Raw genomic sequence first — 18330 nt, 5'->3', positions numbered from 1 at the left:
GAAACATCTGTCACACAAAAGGATTTGTTTGATTGGTTGGGCCCATACATCACGCCTGCCTGTCAGTAGCCACTAAATTTATATTCCCCAAGTCACATCCTTTATCAGTGATCACGTAAGGGGGAGGCCTGGGCTGTCAGGGCTGCACAGCCATATCTTATTCACTTTAACACTAGCCTCCCTCTTTGCCACCCTCCCTCGGCCAAAATACAATGCAGCACGGCCCAAAGCATGGGGTTGGGGTTGCTCAGTCCCGCTCTTCAATTATATACAGTATGTTCTTCTATTGAACTATATACAGTGGGGCAAAAAAGTATTTAGTCAGCCACCAATTGTGCAAGTTCTCCCACTTAAAAAGATGAAAGAGGCCTGTAATTTTCATCATAGGTACACTTCAAGTATGACGGACAAAATGAGAAAACAAAATCCAGAAAATCACATTGTAGGATTTTTTATAAATTTATTTGCAAATTATGGTGGAAAATAAGTATTTGGTAAATAACAAAAATGTATCTCAATACTTTGTTATATACCCTTTGTTGGCAATGACAGAGGTCAAACATTTTCTGTAAGGTTTTCACACACTGTTGCTGGTATTTTGGCCCATTCCTCCATGCAGATCTCCTCTAGAGCAGTGATGTTTTGGGGCTGTTGCTGGGCAACACGGACTTCCAACTCCCTCCAAAGATTTTCTATGGGGTTGAGATCTGGAGACTGGCTAGGCCACTCCAGGACCTTGAAATTCTTCTTACGAAGCCACTCCTTCGTTGCCTGGGCGGTGTGTTTGGGATCATTGTCATGCTGAAAGACCCAGCCACGTTTCATCTTCAATGCCTTGCTGATGGAAGGAGGTTTTCACTCAAAATCTCACGATACATGGCCCCATTCATTCTTTCCTTTACACGGATCAGTCGTCCTGGTCCCTTTGCAGAAACACAGCCCCAAAGCATGATGTTTCCACCCCCATGCTTCACAGTAGGTATGGTGTTTTTTGGATGCAACTCAGCATTCTTTGTCCTCCAAACACGACGAGTTGAGTTTTTACCAAAAAGTTATATTTTGGTTTCATCTGACCATATGACATTCTCCCAATCTTCTTCTGGATCATCCAAATGCTCTCTAGCAAACTTCAGACGGGCCTGGACATGTACTGACTTAAGCAGGGGGACACGTCTGGCACTGCAGGATTTGAGTCCCTGGCGGCGTAGTGTTTTACTGATGGTAGGCTTTGTTACTTTGGTTCCATCTCTCTGCAGGTCATTCTGTGGTCTGTGGTTCTGGGATTTTTGCTCACCGTTCTTGTGATCATTTTTACCCCATGGGCTGAGATCTTGCGTGGAGCCCCAGATCGAGGGAGATTATCAGTGGTCTTGTATGTCTTCCATTTCCTAATAATTGCTCCCACAGTTGATTTCTTCAAACCAAGCTGCTTACTTATTGCAGATTCAGTCTTCCCAGCCTGGTGCAGGTCTACAATTTTGTTTCTGATGTCCTTTGACAGCTCTTTGGTCTTGGCCATAATGGAGTTTGGAGTGTGACTGTTTGAGGTTGTGGACAGGTGTCTTTTATACTGATAACAAGTTCAAACAGGTGCCATTAATACAGGTAACGAGTGGAGGACAGAGGAGCCTCTTAAAGAGGAAGTTACAGGTCTGTGAGAGCCAGAAATCTTGCTTGTTTGTAGGTGACCAAATAGTTATTTTCCACCATAATTTGCAAAAAAAAATTGTTTTCTCATTTTGTCGGTCATAGTTGAAGTGTACCAATGATGAAAATTACAGGCCTCTCTCATCTTTTTAAGTGGGAGAACTTTCATATTTTATTTTTACCTTTATTTAACTAGGCAAGTCAGTTAAGACCAAATTCTTATTTTCAATGACAGCCTAGAGAACTGCCTGTTCAGGGGCAGAACGACAGATTTGTACCTTGTCAGCTTGGGGGTTTGAACTTGCAACCTTCCGGTTACTAGTCTAACCACTAGGCTACCTGCCGCCCCGATTGGCATCTGACTAAATACTTTTTTGCCCCACTGTATAGTCTCGCTCGTACTAATCCTATACTCTTGATAATTATAGAATCATTATATTCTTTGTCTTTTCGATTTATATTGTTTTATTCTCCTTCTTTTGATATAATAGATATGTTTGATTATGAGATACAGATAAGCTAATTTTGGTGGGATGTTTTGTGGAATAATACTGGTTGGGTTTTACACAATAGCATGTATTATTTTCTCAAGTGAATGTTTGCGTTGCTAGCTGAAATAGAGACGAACCGTTTTAACCTGATTGGTATAGACATAACAAATAAAGCGTTTCAAATAGTAGAAACCACCTCTTCCATCTCTCCCCAGTGTGTGTTAGGCAAATTGCTCTATCTGTTATGTGTCTCCTTGGGAAAGCCTTGGTTGGCCAACCATGAGAAAACCACTTCCCGACGATGACCCAACCAAACAACATTTGTCTAGAGAACAACAAGAGAACGAAAGAAAAGAAAGGCTGGAATTACTGTGATTCATTACGGGGCTGTTTTTGTCTCAGTCAGGAGGTGAAATTAGGCAGAACGTTGTAAATAGACACAGCAACAATTAGAGCTGCCCCACGAAGATAGTACCAACCCCCCCCCCCCCCCCCCCCCCCCAACACACACACACACCTACACGTTCCTATCTCTTCATCACCGACACCGGGGATTAGATTAACCTAGTGTGTTTTGGGGGGTCGCTGATACCATTAGCACCAATTTAGCGTGACCTCTCCGCTCCACTACCTCCATCCAGCAGATAGCAGCTCCAGTCAGTCATCACTGTAATCTATGGCTGCTGTCTTGTCCCTCGTCTGCTGCTGCTAGTTGATCAGATTAGGATTAATAGAAACATCCTGGGTAATTACGTCTGGATAGGGTGGAGCTGTGTAGCAGCGAAGCTCGCTAGCTGCAGTGTCAATTATTATACTGTTTCGCCAAACCATTTATCGGCTAATAGAGCTGTCAGTGCCATAAAATAAAACAGAAGTCTCACCATTGATTTCCACTGGGCTGCGGTGCTCAGGGCTTTATCTCCTCTCTGAAGGAAGGAGTGGTCCCGTACAGCGTGACCGGAGAGCGAGGGTATTGATTTTCATAAGGCTGTATTTTGTGAGTATGGAGGAGACAGTAATGAAAGGTTTTAACCTGTGTGTTTGGAGATCTCCACGGCTAGCCAAGGTTGCCAGGTGCTAAGCTGCAGATTTCCAGCCTCTGGTGAAAGAAATTGATAAGGATACATCTTTGTCTGATTAGACTAAATGTGTATGGAGGTCTGTGTGTGTGTGTGTGTGTCCGTGTGTGTGTGTGTCCCGCCAAAGTAACACATGTTTTCATGAGATTTAGGTTTCGACCTAGTAAATATTACAAAACTCAGAAAAATGCTGCCCGTAGATCGAGTACATAATGCCACGTTGTTTTTTATCTACCATAACTATGGAAACCTGAGTGTTCCACTTCTTTTGAATAATCCAGTTCAATGTGCCCAGGGGCATCCAGAGGATGGTATCCCACACTTCCTTTATAGTCATTTTCTAATCCCCAAAGTCCCAGTAACCTACAGCTAACGAGCCCTCTGTAGACACAGTACAGGGTAGCAGATGGCAGGTAATGGCAGCCCTAACCTCCTGACTGTGTAGCCCATTGAAACCCAAGTGGAAATTTCCGCTGCCAGCCCTCCTCTCACAGCCTACTGCTCACTCCCTGGTTCCCTTTGTCCAGCGCTCAGAGGACTGTGGGGGATTGGCTAGACAGGATATTAATGTGACTCTGGGCCAGTTAGAAGGCTAAATGCCCGGCACAGACATGTTTTATCCTCACCTTGCCTTGGAGGACAAGAAAAAACGGCAAAGCTTATTAGCAGGAACATATATATTTCTCTCTCTCTCTCTCTCTCTCTCTCTCTCTCTCTCCTTTTGTCTTCCTGCCTCCTTTTCCTGTCCTACATCACCCGAACAGAGAGCACCTCCCCTCTTATATCGCCCTGGCCACAGAACCACACAGACACTGACATCTCCCACCTAATCAAGTGGTGGATTATCTTGTCCTGGTGAATTGGAGGAGCGTCTCTGTTGAAAGGTCCTTCCTGAAGTACCCCCCTCCCCTTAGTCCAGCGGCAGACAGCAGGCTGTAGCCCCGGGGAAGGAAGAACATGGCGGTGTAACGATTTGTGGAAAACCGTACCAATGTTTTGAGGAGGCTGTTTTCTAGAGGAAAGGGTCTTGATGAATCTGAGGCGTTGCCTGCTCACCTGCCTGTCTGCCTCTTTTCAAAAGAGCAAGAGAGGGAAAGAGAGAGGGGGAGAGAGGTCCTTTAAGTTCTGCTCTCTGCCTTCCTTTGCTCTCCATCTCTCTGGCTTGATACCCTTGACTTTGAACTGGAGGTTGGATGGTATATTTTTCATCCTTCAAAGACAGAATTGACAAAAGGCACACCTCTTGAGTTTCCCAGCCATTAAATTCAGATTGAGCCAGGCTTCATGCAACAAAAATGATTGTGGAAAGATGGCGGGCTTTTCTCCTCTTGTTAGAGTGACCTTCATAATATACCTGCTACGCACGAGGACATTAGGCACAAGGTATTCCTTGTTAATCTCTCTCCACCCCTCGGGACTTCTATATCTACTGGGGTATATAATGTTATGGGTGATAGTGCTTAGCCATAAATGAGACAGGGAAGATGATATGAGATACAAATGCAAGATCCTGACAGATTTTAAAAATTATATTTAACCAGGCAAGTCAGTTAAGAACAAATTCTTATTTACAATGACAACCTACCCCAGCCAAACCGTAACCCAGAGGACACTGGGCCAATTGTGTACTGCCCTATGGGACTCCCAATCACAGCCGGTTGTGTTAAGCCTGGAATTGAACCAGGGTCCATAATGACACCTCAAGCCCTGAGATGCAGTGCCTTAGACCGCTGCGCCACGCAGGAGCTCCTTTGGTTCTTGCAGTCTGGCTATGAGAAGAGGGGTGTTGTAAGTCCGTGGTGGAGGGGTGACTTTTTCGAAACGGCCCCATAAAACAAGAATGTGTCTCCGGGTGTTTTCTAATAGGCTAGCCCCTCATTTAGATTCATTTAGTACCACAGCTGGAGCCCTGGACCCAACATCACATCAATACTATTCAAATTATGCAGAGTCATGGTCGTACTAGGGCTCTGTGCTGTATGGCTACACATAGAACTCAAGGCTCGTAAAAAGAAGCTTTGGGTACCTGTGTTATTGTTTACCATTTCAATTCCTTAATGTCGTTCTTTCTCTGTCTTTATTTTCCCCTCTCTTTCAGGAGAACCCGTACATGTGTAACAATGAATGTGATGCCGAAAACGAGGACCTGGCCCATCCACCGGAGCTCATGTTCGATTTCGAGGGCCGCAACCCCACAACCTTCTGGCAGTCCAGTTCCTGGAAGAAGTACCCCAAGGCCCTACTGGTCAACATCACACTGTCCTGGAGCAAAACCATCGAGCTGACCGATGACATCGTGGTCACCTTCGAGTCAGGCCGCCCGGAACAGATGGTTCTGGAGAAGTCTCTGGACTACGGTAAGACCTGGCAACCCTACCAGTTCTACGCCACAGACTGTCTGGACGCTTTCACCATGGATGCCAAGACTGTCCAGGACCTGACCCAGCACACTCTCCTAGACATCATCTGCACCGAGGAATACTCCAGGGGCTACGTGTGGAAGTATGACAAGACGGTGCGCTTCGAGATCAAGGACCGCTTTGCACTGTTCGCCGGACCACGGCTCCACAACATGGCATCCCTCTACGGTCAGTTAGACACCACCAAGAACCTGAGAGACTTCTTCACCATTACAGACCTGAGGGTCCGGCTCCTCCGACCAGCCACAGGGGCCACCATGGTAGACGAGAACAACCTGTCCAGATACTTCTATGCCATCTCTGACATCAAGGTCCAGGGAAGGTAAGCTCTCACAATACATTTTTACTACTTTGTTTTCCGTCGCAGCAGAGGCTGACTGGGTTCACATGCTATTTATTATGTTATGGGTTTGGTATGTGGCTACAGTGCATATTAGTATCAAGTCACTATTGGCAAATTATATTTCCTGCACTTGAATGAGTGCATAATAATGCAATGTGTGGTTCTGGACAGAAGGATGGATACAGCAGGATTCATTTAGATACAAATACAAATTGAGGTAGATATGTACTGTACATATAGGTAGGGGTAAAGTGACTAGGTAACAGGATATATAATAGACAGTAACAGCAGCGTATGCGATGAGTCAAAAGAGTTAGTGTAAAAAGGGTTGATGCAGATAGACTGGGTAGCTATTGTTTAACTATTTAACTAACTATTTAGTAGTCTTATAGCTTGGTGGTAGAAGCTGTTTAGGGTCCTGTTGGTTCCAGACTTGATGCATAGCTACCACTTGCCGTACGATAGCAGAGAGAACAGTCTCTAACATGGGTGGCTGAAGTCTTTGAATATATTTTGGGCCTTCCTCTGACACCGCCTGGTATAGAGGTCCTGGATGGAATGTCGCTCGGCCGCAGTGATGTACTGGGCCGTGCACACAACTCTCTGTAGCGCCTTGCAGTTGAATGCCAAGCAGTTGCCATACCAAGCGGTGATGCAGCCAGTCAAGATGCTCTCAATGGTGTAGCTGTAGAACGTTTTGAGGATCTGAGGGCCCATTCATCTTTTCAGCCTCCTGAGGGGGAAGAGGCATTGTCATGTTCTCTTCATGTGTTGGTGTGTGTGGAACATGATAATTCCTCTCAACCCGCTTCACTACAGAACCGTCAATTCGTCTTGCTGACATTGAGGGAGAGATTGTTGTCCTGGCACCACACTAATAGGTCTCTGACCACCTCCTTGTAGGCTGTCTCATCGTTGTCGGTGATCAGGCCTATCACCGTCAAATGTAATGATGGTGTTGGAGTCGTGCGCGGGTATACAGTCTTAGGGGAACAGGGAGTACAGGAGGTGACTAAGCACGCAACCCTGAGGGGCCCTGTGTTGAGGGTCAGCATGGCGGATGTGTTGTTGCCTACCCTCACCACCCAGGGGAGGCCCGTCAGGAAGTCCAGGAACCAGTTGCAGAGGGAGGTGTTTATTTTGTACAACTTTTTTTTTATAGGGTATTTTTTATGAGAGACAATACAGACAAACAAGTAGAGGGCAGAACCCACACTGATCCCCTAACACATCAAACCCACCACAACCCCCCATGCTCCAACAGAGCCCCACCCCAATACCAGACGTAAAGAGTTAAGACATAGAACTGGAGCGATATAATCAAATAACGAAAAACAAAGATACAATCAAACAGAAAGAAAAGAAGAGTAAAGATAGTGACACAAATTCTAATTTAGGTTATTTTATGGCGCTGTGAAATTAGCTCGGTCCATGTCTCCTAAAAAGAAAGGAAAGGGTGCCAGATATCATAACATGTATTTGCAGATCCAATAATGAAATAGCACATTTTCTCTAGCTTGAGATGTTGCATGACTTACTTTTTAGTAAGTCAGTTAAGAACTAATTCTTATTTACAATGACGGCTTAGGAACAGTGGGTTGTTCAGGAGCAGAAATAGAAGACGTGTAGCTAGAAGGTTTTTTCTCAATATATTGAAGTAAATAGGAAAAGATGAGTGTCACCGGGTCGATGTTTATCTCAATACATTGCAGTCAAAGGGAAAAGATGAGTGTCACAGGCTGGACATTTTAATCAATACATTGCAGTCAATGGAAAAAGATGAGTGTCACAGGGTTGATGTTTATCTCAATACATTGCAGTCAATGGAAAAAGATGAGTGTCACCGGGTCGATGTTTATCTCAATACATTGGGTTCAATGGGAAAAGATGAGTGTCACCGGGTCGATGTTTATCTCAATACATTGGGTTCAATGGGAAAAGATGAGTGTCACCGGGTCGATGTTTATCTCAATACATTAGGTTCAATGGGAAAAGATGAGTGTCACCGGGTCGATGTTTATCTCAATACATTGGGTTCAATGGGAAAAGATGAGTGTCAAAGGTTTGACTTTTATGTCAATACATAGTAGTCAATGGGAAAAGAAACACGTCAACCAATTGACTGGCTGTCTCTGTCTTTCTCACTGTCTACCTCCTCTTTATCCCCCCTAATTATCTCCTTTCCCCCTCCCCCTCTTTCGCCCCCTCCACCCTCTCACCCTCTTCCCGTCTCTCTCCTCTCTCTCCCTCCTCCTCCCTCAATTCTCTCTCCCTCCTGCTTTCCCTCCCTCCACTTCCTCTTATCTCTCTCCCTCCTCTCTCTCCCCCATCCCTTCTTCACCGTCTCCCTCCCTCTCTCTCTCCCCCTCCCTCTCCATTCTCTCTCCCTCCTTGTTTCCCTGCCTCCCACTTCTCTTTCTCTCCCTCCTCTCTTCCACCTATCTGTCAGTCGACTCTCTCTCCCCTCCCTCCTCCCTCTCCCCCTCCCATCCTTCACCCCTCTCCCTCTCCTCTTTCCCTTTCCCTCTCCCTCACTCCTTCTTTCCGTCCCTCCCCTTCCTCTCCCTCCTCGCTCTCCCTCCCCTCTCTCCCCATCCCTCCTTCACCCTCTCCCTCCCTCCCCCCTCACTCTCCACTTTTTTCCCTCTCCTTCCCCTCTATTCTGTCTCCCTCCTTCTTTCCCTGCCTTCCCCACCTCATCTCTCTCTCCCTCGTCTCGCCCACAGACAGGCCAACAGACAGACAGGCAGACAGGCAGATTTGATTTGATTTAGCCGACACCAACGGCGACAGCTAGTCTTACTGGGGTCCGACACAAAACGAATAATACATTACAGACAAAAGGCAATTTACATACATTTAAAAACATTGACATGTAGTGTGTGTAGTCCATCTAGCAGTCACACATACAGTACCAGTCAAAAGTTTGCACACACCTACTCATTCAAGTTCTTCTTTATTTTTACTATTTTCTACACTGTAGAATAATAGTGAAGACATCAATGAAATGAAATAACACATATGGCATCATGTAGTAAGTGTCAAACAAATCAAAATATATTTTATATTTGAGAATGCCAATAGTGTGCAAAGCTGTCATTAAGGCAAAGGGTGGCTACTTTGAAGAATCTAAAATCTAAAATATATTTTGATTTGTTAAACACTCCTTTGGTTACTACATGATTCCATATGACTATCCAAACAATTTGGAATTTCCAGCACATTAATGTTTCTTATAAAACAAGAAGTGACGCAGCGGAATGACTTTACATAACACATACAGTAATATCTCTAGGCATTACAAGGATATGACTCTGAATATATACAGGCGCACCTGTCTGTCTCTTCTATAGATGTTATATCCTTTTATTGTTACTGCTGTATCATCAAATGAATTGTGCCTTCGGAAAGTATTCAGACCCCTTGATTTTTTCCACAGTTTGTTTTACGTTACAGCCTTATTCTAAAATGGATTACATTTTTATAAATCCTCAGCAATCTAGACACAGTACACCATAATGACAAAGCGAAAACAGGTTTTTCAAAAATGTTCACTTTTATTAAAAATAAAAAACAGAAATACCTTATTTATATACAGTTGAAGTCGGAAGTTTACATATACTTAGGTTGGAGTCATTAAAACTAGTTTTTCCACTCCACAAATTTCTTGTTAACAAACTATAGTTTTGGCAAGTCGGTTAGGACATTTTTCCAACAATTGTTTACAGAAAGATTATTTCACTTATAATTCACTGTATCACAATTCCAGTGGGTCAGAAGTTGACATCCACTAAGTTGACTGTGCCTTTAAACAGCTTGGAAAATTCCAGAAAATTATGTCATGGCTTTAGAAGCTTCTGATAGGCTAATTTACATAATTTGAGTCAATTGGAGGTGCACCTGTGGATGTATTTCAAGGCCTACCTTCAAACACAGTGCCTCTTTCCTTGGAAAATCAAAAGAAATCAGCAAAGACCCCAGGAAAAAAAAATGTAGACCTCCACAAGTCTACAAGCAATTTCCAACCGCCATGTTCATCTGTACAAACAATAGTACGCAAGTCTAAACACCATGGGACCACGCAGCCGTCATACCGCTCAGGAAGGAGACACGTTCTGTCTCATAGAGATGAACGTACTTAGGTGCAAAAAGTGCAAATCAATCCCAGAATAACTGCAAAGGACCCTGTGAAGATGCTGGAGGAAACAGATACAAAAGTATCTGTATCCACAGTAAAACGAGTCCTATATCGACATACCTGAAAGGAAGAATTCACTGCCAGACTAAGGTTTGCAACTGCACATGGGGACAAAGATCGTACTTTTTGGAGAAATGTCCTCTTGTCTGATGAAACAAAAATAGAACTGTTTAGCCATAATGACCATCGTTATGTTTAGAGGAAAAAGGGGGAGGCTTGTAAGCTGAAGAACACCATCCCAACCCTGAAGCAATGGGGTGTCAGCATCATGTAGTTGGGGTTGCTTTGCTGCAGGAGGGGCTGGTGCACTTCACAATAGATGGCATCTTGAGGAAAGAAAATTATGTGGATATATTGAAAAAAACATCTCAAGACATCAGTCAGGAAGTTGTAGTTGGAGACATCTGATTTTTTAAAATGGGATATCTACGTATGTAACGGTTTTCTTGATGAGAAGGAGAGTCGGACCAAAATGCGGCGTGTCTATTGCAATCCATGTTTAATGAAGTAACACACTAAACACAAACACTATCAAAACAATAAACTTAACGAAAACCGAAACAGCCTATACTTGTGTAACCTAACACAGAACAATGACATCAGGACACTAAGGACAATCACCCACGACAAACTCAAAGAATATGGCTGCCTAAATATGGTTCCCAATCAGAGACAACGATAAACACCTGCCTCTGATTGAGAACCACTTCAGACAGCCATAGACTTAGCTAGAACACCCCACTAGCTACAATCCCCATACATACACACCACATACACAAACCCATGCCACACCCTGGCCTGACCAAATAAATAAAGATAAACACAAAATACTTTGACCAGGGTGTGACAGAACCCCCCCCCCTAAGGTGCGGACTCCCGAACGCACCTCAAAACAATAGGGAGGGTCCGGGTGGGCGTCTGTCCATGGTGGCGGCTCCGGCGCGGGACGTGGACCCCACTCAATCAATGTCTTAGTCCCTTCTCCTCGCGTCCCTGGATAGTCCACCCTCGCCGCCGACCATGGCCTAGTAGTCCTCACCCAGAACCCCACTGGACTGAGGAGCAGATCGGGACTGAGGGGCAGCTCGGGACTGAGGCAGCTCGGGACTGAGGGGCAGCTCAGGAGTGAGAGGAAGCTCAGGAGTGAGAGGAAGCTCAGGCAGGTTGATGAATCTACCAGATCCTGGCTGGCTGGTGGTTTCGGCAGATCCTGGCTGACTGGCAGATCCTGGCTGACTGGCAGATCCTGGTCGACTGGCAGATCTGGAAGAGTCTGGTCGACTGGCAGATCTGGAAGAGTCTGGTCGACTGGCAGATCTGGAAGAGTCTGGTCGACTGGCAGATCTGGAAGAGTCTGGTCGACTGGCAGATCTGGAAGAGTCTGGTCGACTGGCAGATCTGGAAGAGTCTGGTCGACTGGCAGATCTGGCTGCTCCATGCTGACTGGCTGCTCCATGATGACTGGCAGCTCTGGCTGCTCCATGCTGACTGGCTGCTCCATGCTGACTGGCTGCTCCATGCTGACTGGCGGCCCTGGCTGCTCCATGCTGACTGGCGGCCCTGGCTGCTCCATGCTGACTGGCGGCCCTGGCTGCTCCACGCTGACTGGCGGCCCTGGCTGCTCCACACTGACTGGCGGCCCTGGCTGCTCCACACTGACTGGCAGCTCTGGCGGCTCCTTGCAGACTGGCAGCTCTGGCGGCTCCTTGCAGACTGGCAGCTCCTTGCAGACTGGCAGCTCTGGCGGCTCCTTGCAGACTGGCAGCTTTGGCGGCATCCTGCAGACAGGCAGCTCTGGCGGCTCCTTGCAGACTGGCAGCTCCTTGCAGACTGGCAGCTCTATGCAGACTGGCAGCTCCATGCAGACTGGCAGCTCCTTGCAGACTGGCAGCTCCTTGCAGACTGGCAGCTCCTTGCAGACTGGCAGCTCCTTGCAGACTGGCAGCTCTATGCTAACTGGCAGCTCTATGCTAACTGGCAGCTCTATGCTAACTGGCAGCTCTATGCTAACTGGCAGTTCTGAACAGGCGGGAGACTCCGGCAGCGCTGTAGAGAAGGAAGGCTCTAACAGCGCTAAACAGGCGGGAGACTCCGACAGCGCTGGAGAGGAGGAGGGCTCCGACAGCGCTGGACAGGCGAGGCGCACTGTAGGCCTGATGCGTGGTGCTGGCACTGGTGGTACTGGGCCGAGGACACACACAGGAAGCCTGGTGCGGGGAGCTGCTACCGGAGGGCTGGGGTGTGGAGGTGGCACAGGATGGGTTAGACCGTGAAGGCGTACTGGAGATCTTGAGAGCGGTGCTGGCACAGGACGTGCAAGGCTAGGGAGGTGCACAGGAGGCCTGGTACGTGAGACTGGCACCATCTTCACCAGCCGACTAACACGCACCTCAGGACGAGTATGGAGCGCTGACCCAGGTGCCATCAAATCCCCGACACGCTCCGTCGGGCGAATTCCATGTTTAAAACACCAACACAGCAACTCCCTCATTTCTCTCTCCTCCAATTTCCCCATTAACTCCTTCACAGTCTCTGTTTCGCTCACCTCCAACACCGGCTCTGGTTCTGGTCTCCTCCTTGGCTCCTCACGATAAACAGGGAGAGTTGGCTCAGGTCTGGCTCCTGACTCTGCCACACTCTCCCTGAGCCCCCCCCCAATAAATTTTTGGGGCTGACTATGGGGCCTCCGTCCGCGCCGCCTTGCTTGCTTCGTAAACTCCATTCTCCTATATCCTTCCGCGCACTGCTCCATCGAATCCCAGGCGGGCTCCGGCACTCTCCCTGGGTCGACTGCCCACCTGTCTATCTCCTCCCAAGAAGTATAGTCCATACTGTACTCCACTTTGGGCTGTTCCTGCCTGTTGACACGCTGCTTGGTCCCTTTGTGGTGGGTATTTCTGTAACGGTTTTCTTGATGAGAAGGAGAGTCAGACCAAAATGCGGCGTGTCTATTGCAATCCATGTTTAATGAAGTAACACACTAAACACAAACACTATCAAAACAATAAACTTAACGAAAACCGAAACAGCCTATACTTGTGTAACCTAACACAGAACAATGACATCAGGACACTAAGGACAATCACCCACGACAAACTCAAAGAATATGGCTGCCTAAATATGGTTCCCAATCAGAGACAACGATAAACACCTGCCTCTGATTGAGAACCACTTCAGACAGCCATAGACTTAGCTAGAACACCCCACTAGCTACAATCCCCATACATACACACCACATACACAAACCCATGCCACACCCTGGCCTGACCAAATAAATAAAGATAAACACAAAATACTTTGACCAGGGTGTGACAACGTAGGTGTACAGAGGCCCATTATCAGCAACCGTCACTTTTGTGTTCCAATGGCACGTTGTGTTAGCTAATCCAAGTTTATAATTTTAAAAGGCTAATTTATCGTTAGAAAACCCTTTCACAATTATAGTAGCACAGCTGAAAACAGTTGTGCTGGTTAAAGAAGCAATACAACTGGCCTTCTTTAGATTAGTTAAATATATGGAGCATCAGCATTTGTGGGTGTGATTACAGGCTCAAAATGGCTCATCAGTCTATTCTTGTTCTGAGAAATGAAGGCTGTCCCATCTGAGAAATTACCAAGAAACTGAAGATCTTGTACAATGCTTTGTACTACTCCCTTAACAGAACAGCGCGTACATTAGTGTCTAGATTGAGAAACAGACGGCTCACAAGTCTTCAACTGGCAGCTTCATTAAATAGTACCCGCAAAACACCATTCTCAACATCAACAGTGAAGAGGTGACTCCAGGATGCTGTCCTTCTAGGCAGAGTTGCAAAAAAAAATCTCAGACTGGCCAGTAAAAAGAAAAGATTAAGATGGGCAAAAGAACACAGACACTGGACAGAGGAAATCTGCCTAGAAGGCCAGCATCCCGGAGTCGCCTCTTCACTATTGACTTTGAGACGGGTGATGTTGAGACAGGAACTTGACCAGTATTGGCCTAGGCCTGTAACTTGGGCCGGTGGTGGGTTTTCCATTTGTGGGTGCGCTCCACCTCAATCTTCCTTTTACAAGGGTATGTTTGGCAGCATGAGTGAAGCAGGCTTTGTTGCGAAATAGGAAGCCAATTCTATATTTAATTTTGGATTGGAGATGCTTAATGTGAGTCTGGAAGGAGAGTTTACAGTCTAACCAGACACCGAAGTATTTGTAGTTGTCCACATATCCTAAGTCAGAACCGTCCAGAGTAGTGATGCTAGTCGGGCGGGCGGGTGAGGGCAGCAATCGGTTGAAGAGCATGCATTTAGTTTTACTAGCATTTAAAAGCAGTTGGAGGCCACGGAAGAGATGTTGTATGGCATTGAAGCTCGTTTGGAGGTTTGTTAACACAGTGTCCAAAGAAGGGCCAGATGTACAGTGGGGCAAAAAAGTATTTAGTCAGCCACCAATTGTGCAAGTTCTCCCACTTAAAAAGATGAGAGAGGCCTGTAATTTTCATCATAGGTACACTTCAACTATGACAGACAAAATGAGAAAAAAAATCCCCAAAATCCCATTGTAGGATTTTTTATTAATTTATTTGCAAGCGGTACCGGAGCGCCAAGTCTAGGTCCAAGAGGCTTCTAAACAGCTTCTATCCCCTCTTTTACGCTGCTGCTACTCTGTTATTATCTATGCATAGTCCCTTTAATAACTCTGCCTACATGTATTACCTCCATTACCTCGACTAACCGGTGCCCCAGCACATTGACTCTGTACAGGTACCCCCTGTATATAGCCTTGCTATTGATATTTTACTGCTGCTCTTTAATTATTTGTTAATTTTTTTTCTTCTTTTTTTTCTTTTCTTAACTGCATTGTTGGTTAAGGGCTTGTAAGTAAGCATTTCACTCTAAGGTCTACACCTGCTGTATTCGGCTCATGTGACAAATACATTTTGATTTGATTTTATGTCCTCTCTCTTGCCATTCTCCTGTTTAAACTCATTGAGCTGCAACTTGTTCTGGCCAGTCGTCCATTCTTGTATTAGTTGACTCCACCAGTATTTGGACAAAACACTTGAAGCTCTTTTCTTGTTGTTATAACTACTGCTTTTAGAACTCCTTTTGTTCGTTTAAAAGACCCTTAACCTGTCATAGAGAGACACCACCGTCGTCAATGGCACTTCCGCCGGCTTTGGTCTTTGTCATGGTAACAACATCGGTTACGATGTTACTCCTCACAGTTCCAGACAGAGTTGGTCCCAGGGAAGATTGATAACAAAATTTGGGAAGATTAAACCTTTTTATCACTTACAAACTGCCCATATGACCCCCAATTAAGCCATTTCCTGTAATCACAGGAAATTAAATGTATGACCTACTGGTCGTACATCGTACAGCTCAATTGCAGTCATGGTTATGTGAGGGTTGGTTAAGTTTTCACTGTGAATGTTAATTTCACATGGTCGGATGTAGGCTTGCATTCATCAGGAGCGTCTGTTGATGTCACTCAAATGCACATCAACTATAGTCCAGGCTTCAAATGAGGCCTACCTTTCTGCCATGTAGTTGGAGGAGAGGTACATTAATTAATTGTGACCGACCGCCTTGATTCAGTCTGGTGTAGCAAAATTTTTATTTTTTATTTTTATGTTGGATAATAGCAGAGACACAGAGCTACAAAATGGTATATCATACACTGCGTTTGTCTCTAAGATACGAATAATAAGATCATACATGTAATGTTGGCTAGCGAGCCAGCCAGCTAACGTTAGCTAGGTATCTAATTGTACACTTTAACTTGAAATTAAAACAACTTTCTGTCAAAATTAGAAACGTGTCATTTCTGAAAATGTAGCTAGCTAGACTATCTTACATCATGGTTGGACGCTTCTCCCTGTCACAGATGCCATGGTTGCCCTTAGTTTGAAGATGTAATCCGGAGACAGGTGTTTTCTCCATCTCGTTAGCTATCGTACTCTAATTCCACTGAATTCAAAACCCGGTCCTCCAGAAAGTGGAGAGCAACACTTATGCAGTTCTACTAAGCAATATAGATTTTTTTTAAAGCCGTATTTGACAGGATTACTTACAAATAGACAGAAGAGTGCTATATGGCAGACCAATCCGAACACATCTCTCGGCATGTCAGGCCCATTCATTCTCTCAGTCAATCATGGCTAGAGGGAAGGTTGCTGACTTTTTCTGTGGCTTAACCGACTAGGCTCGTAATTTAACAATTTTATTCATATTTACAGATGGCATACAGTTTGTTATAAAGGCACATGAAAGTTCACATATTCCAGAAGGCATTTCTGCCAAAAAAAACACATTTTGATCAAAAATAATAAGATTACTTTCTATGGCTCTCGTGTGAAGTGGTGACCCGCGACATAGGCCTAGTTTTCTGAAACGGGTCCCAATTGTTAATTGGATGAATGGGTTATGTCTAGGCCCTAACCCTAATCCTAGCTTCATATAAACTTCCGGCTCAACCTTAACCCTAACCCTAGCTTCACATCCAGAACCCGGTGTAACCCTAAACCTAGCCATAACCCTAACCCTAGCCCTCATCTTGGCTCAGCTCTTGGAGTTGTGGACAAGAAGTTAGTGTTAGGGTTATGGCTAGGGTTAGGTTTAAACCAAGATGTGGACATGAAGCTAGAGTTAGGGTTAGGTTTAGGGTTCAGTTTAAAGTTTGTCTGTCTACCTGCCTGCCTGTCTGTCTGTCTCCCTGTCTGTTGGTCTGTGAGTGGATATATCTGTCTGTCTGAGTTTTTCAACAATTTATCCATTGCAGCTCTATCACCAACATTTGACTTAAATGCGAGGTATTCATTTATGCGCCAAATATCCTTCATGCGTATCTGTGTCAATATCCTGTCTGTGGTGGTGGGAAAGTGGGCTCCCGAGTCGCGCGGTGGCCTAAGGCACTGCATCTCAGTGCAAGAGGCGTCACTACAGTCTCTGGTTTGAATCCAGGCTGTATCACATCCGGCCGTGATTGGGAGTCCCATAGGGCGGCGCACAATTGGCCTTGTGTCGTCCGGGTTCGGCCGGGGTAGGCCGTCATTGTAAATTAGAATTTGTTCTCAATTGACTTGCCTAGTTAAATAAAGTGGAGAGAGAGATGGGAGCGAGAGGATTGGAGGGAGATAGAATGGAGGTGGGAGTAAGGCGAGAAGGAGGGGGGAAAGAGAGAGGGAGATAGGAGGGTGTCATGTTTGTGATGCTATTCTCTATGCATCCATATTGTGACGCTAATCTTCCCCCATTAAATGCATTGTATTCACTAATGCATTAATCCCGTGACACTAATCTTTTCCCATTGACTACAATTTATTGACATAATATTCAATTGGTTGACGTGTTTCTTTTCCCATTGACTGCTATGTGTTGACATAAACATCAACACTGTGACACTCATCTTTTCCCATTAACTGCAATGAATTGAGAAAAAATGTCAACCCTGTGACACTCATCTTTTGCCATTGACTGCAATGCATTGAGAAAAACGTCAACCCTGTTACACTCATCTTTTCCCACTGACTGCAATGCACTGAGAAAAACTACTGTGGTTAGCGGTTAACCTTTTTGCAAAAACGTGCCAGGGTGACGTTTTCAGGCTGATAATGGGCTGAGTCCACATCTAATGATCTTTAGTGTTCTACAGCTGTCAGCTTCCTTAATTAACAAAGTTCCTCTCAGCTCTCTAGCTAACACACTACTTTAATTTGGAGAGCAGCAACCGGCTCAGCTGTTTATTAGCTGATGGAAGGTAGATCAGAGGTAGAAGCATCGGAACGTGTCGGGTCACCACACTGGTTCTAATTAGTGTTTGATTTATGATGTCTCCGGAGAGGCATACAACGACATAAACACGAAATCATATTAGTCTGTTAGCAGAGTTACACAATGTATTCCCTGTGTCTTTATGCAGTAGAAATAGTTGAAGAGTTGCTGGGGTTTTGACTGAACAGCTGTTTTACACTCCATGGTTTAATTACACTCTACAACTTAACTTAACTATGGTTAAAGGGGAAACAAATGCTTAATTGCATGACGGATCACAGAGAAGTACGCAGAGCAGTGGAACTGGAGCATAACGGCTGCTATTGGATATTGAAGTGGGTGCCTCATTATTTAGACTTTAAACTGTACTGTGAAGTATGGCACCTATAGTGATTCTCATT

At 45.3% G+C, this 18330-nt stretch overlaps 1 protein-coding gene across 5 annotated transcripts in view; it reads left to right on the top strand.

The window, feature by feature from the left end:
* LOC110536586 (netrin-G1-like) overlaps positions 1-18330 on the top strand; it is a 262918-nt gene that overhangs the window by 90906 nt on the left and 153682 nt on the right. For all 5 annotated transcript variants that reach the window (XM_036935168.1, XM_036935167.1, XM_036935169.1 and 2 more), the window contains exon 3: positions 5316-5959. In XM_036935168.1, coding sequence (XP_036791063.1) covers positions 5316-5959 — 644 coding nt within the window. The remainder of the gene's footprint in view (positions 1-5315; positions 5960-18330) is intronic.

This window comes from Oncorhynchus mykiss, chromosome 11 (genome assembly GCF_013265735.2).
Source record: "Oncorhynchus mykiss isolate Arlee chromosome 11, USDA_OmykA_1.1, whole genome shotgun sequence".
Lineage (NCBI taxonomy): Eukaryota > Metazoa > Chordata > Actinopteri > Salmoniformes > Salmonidae > Oncorhynchus > Oncorhynchus mykiss.
Note: the sequence above shows the minus strand (reverse complement) of the source record. Positions and strands in the feature narration are given on the sequence as shown.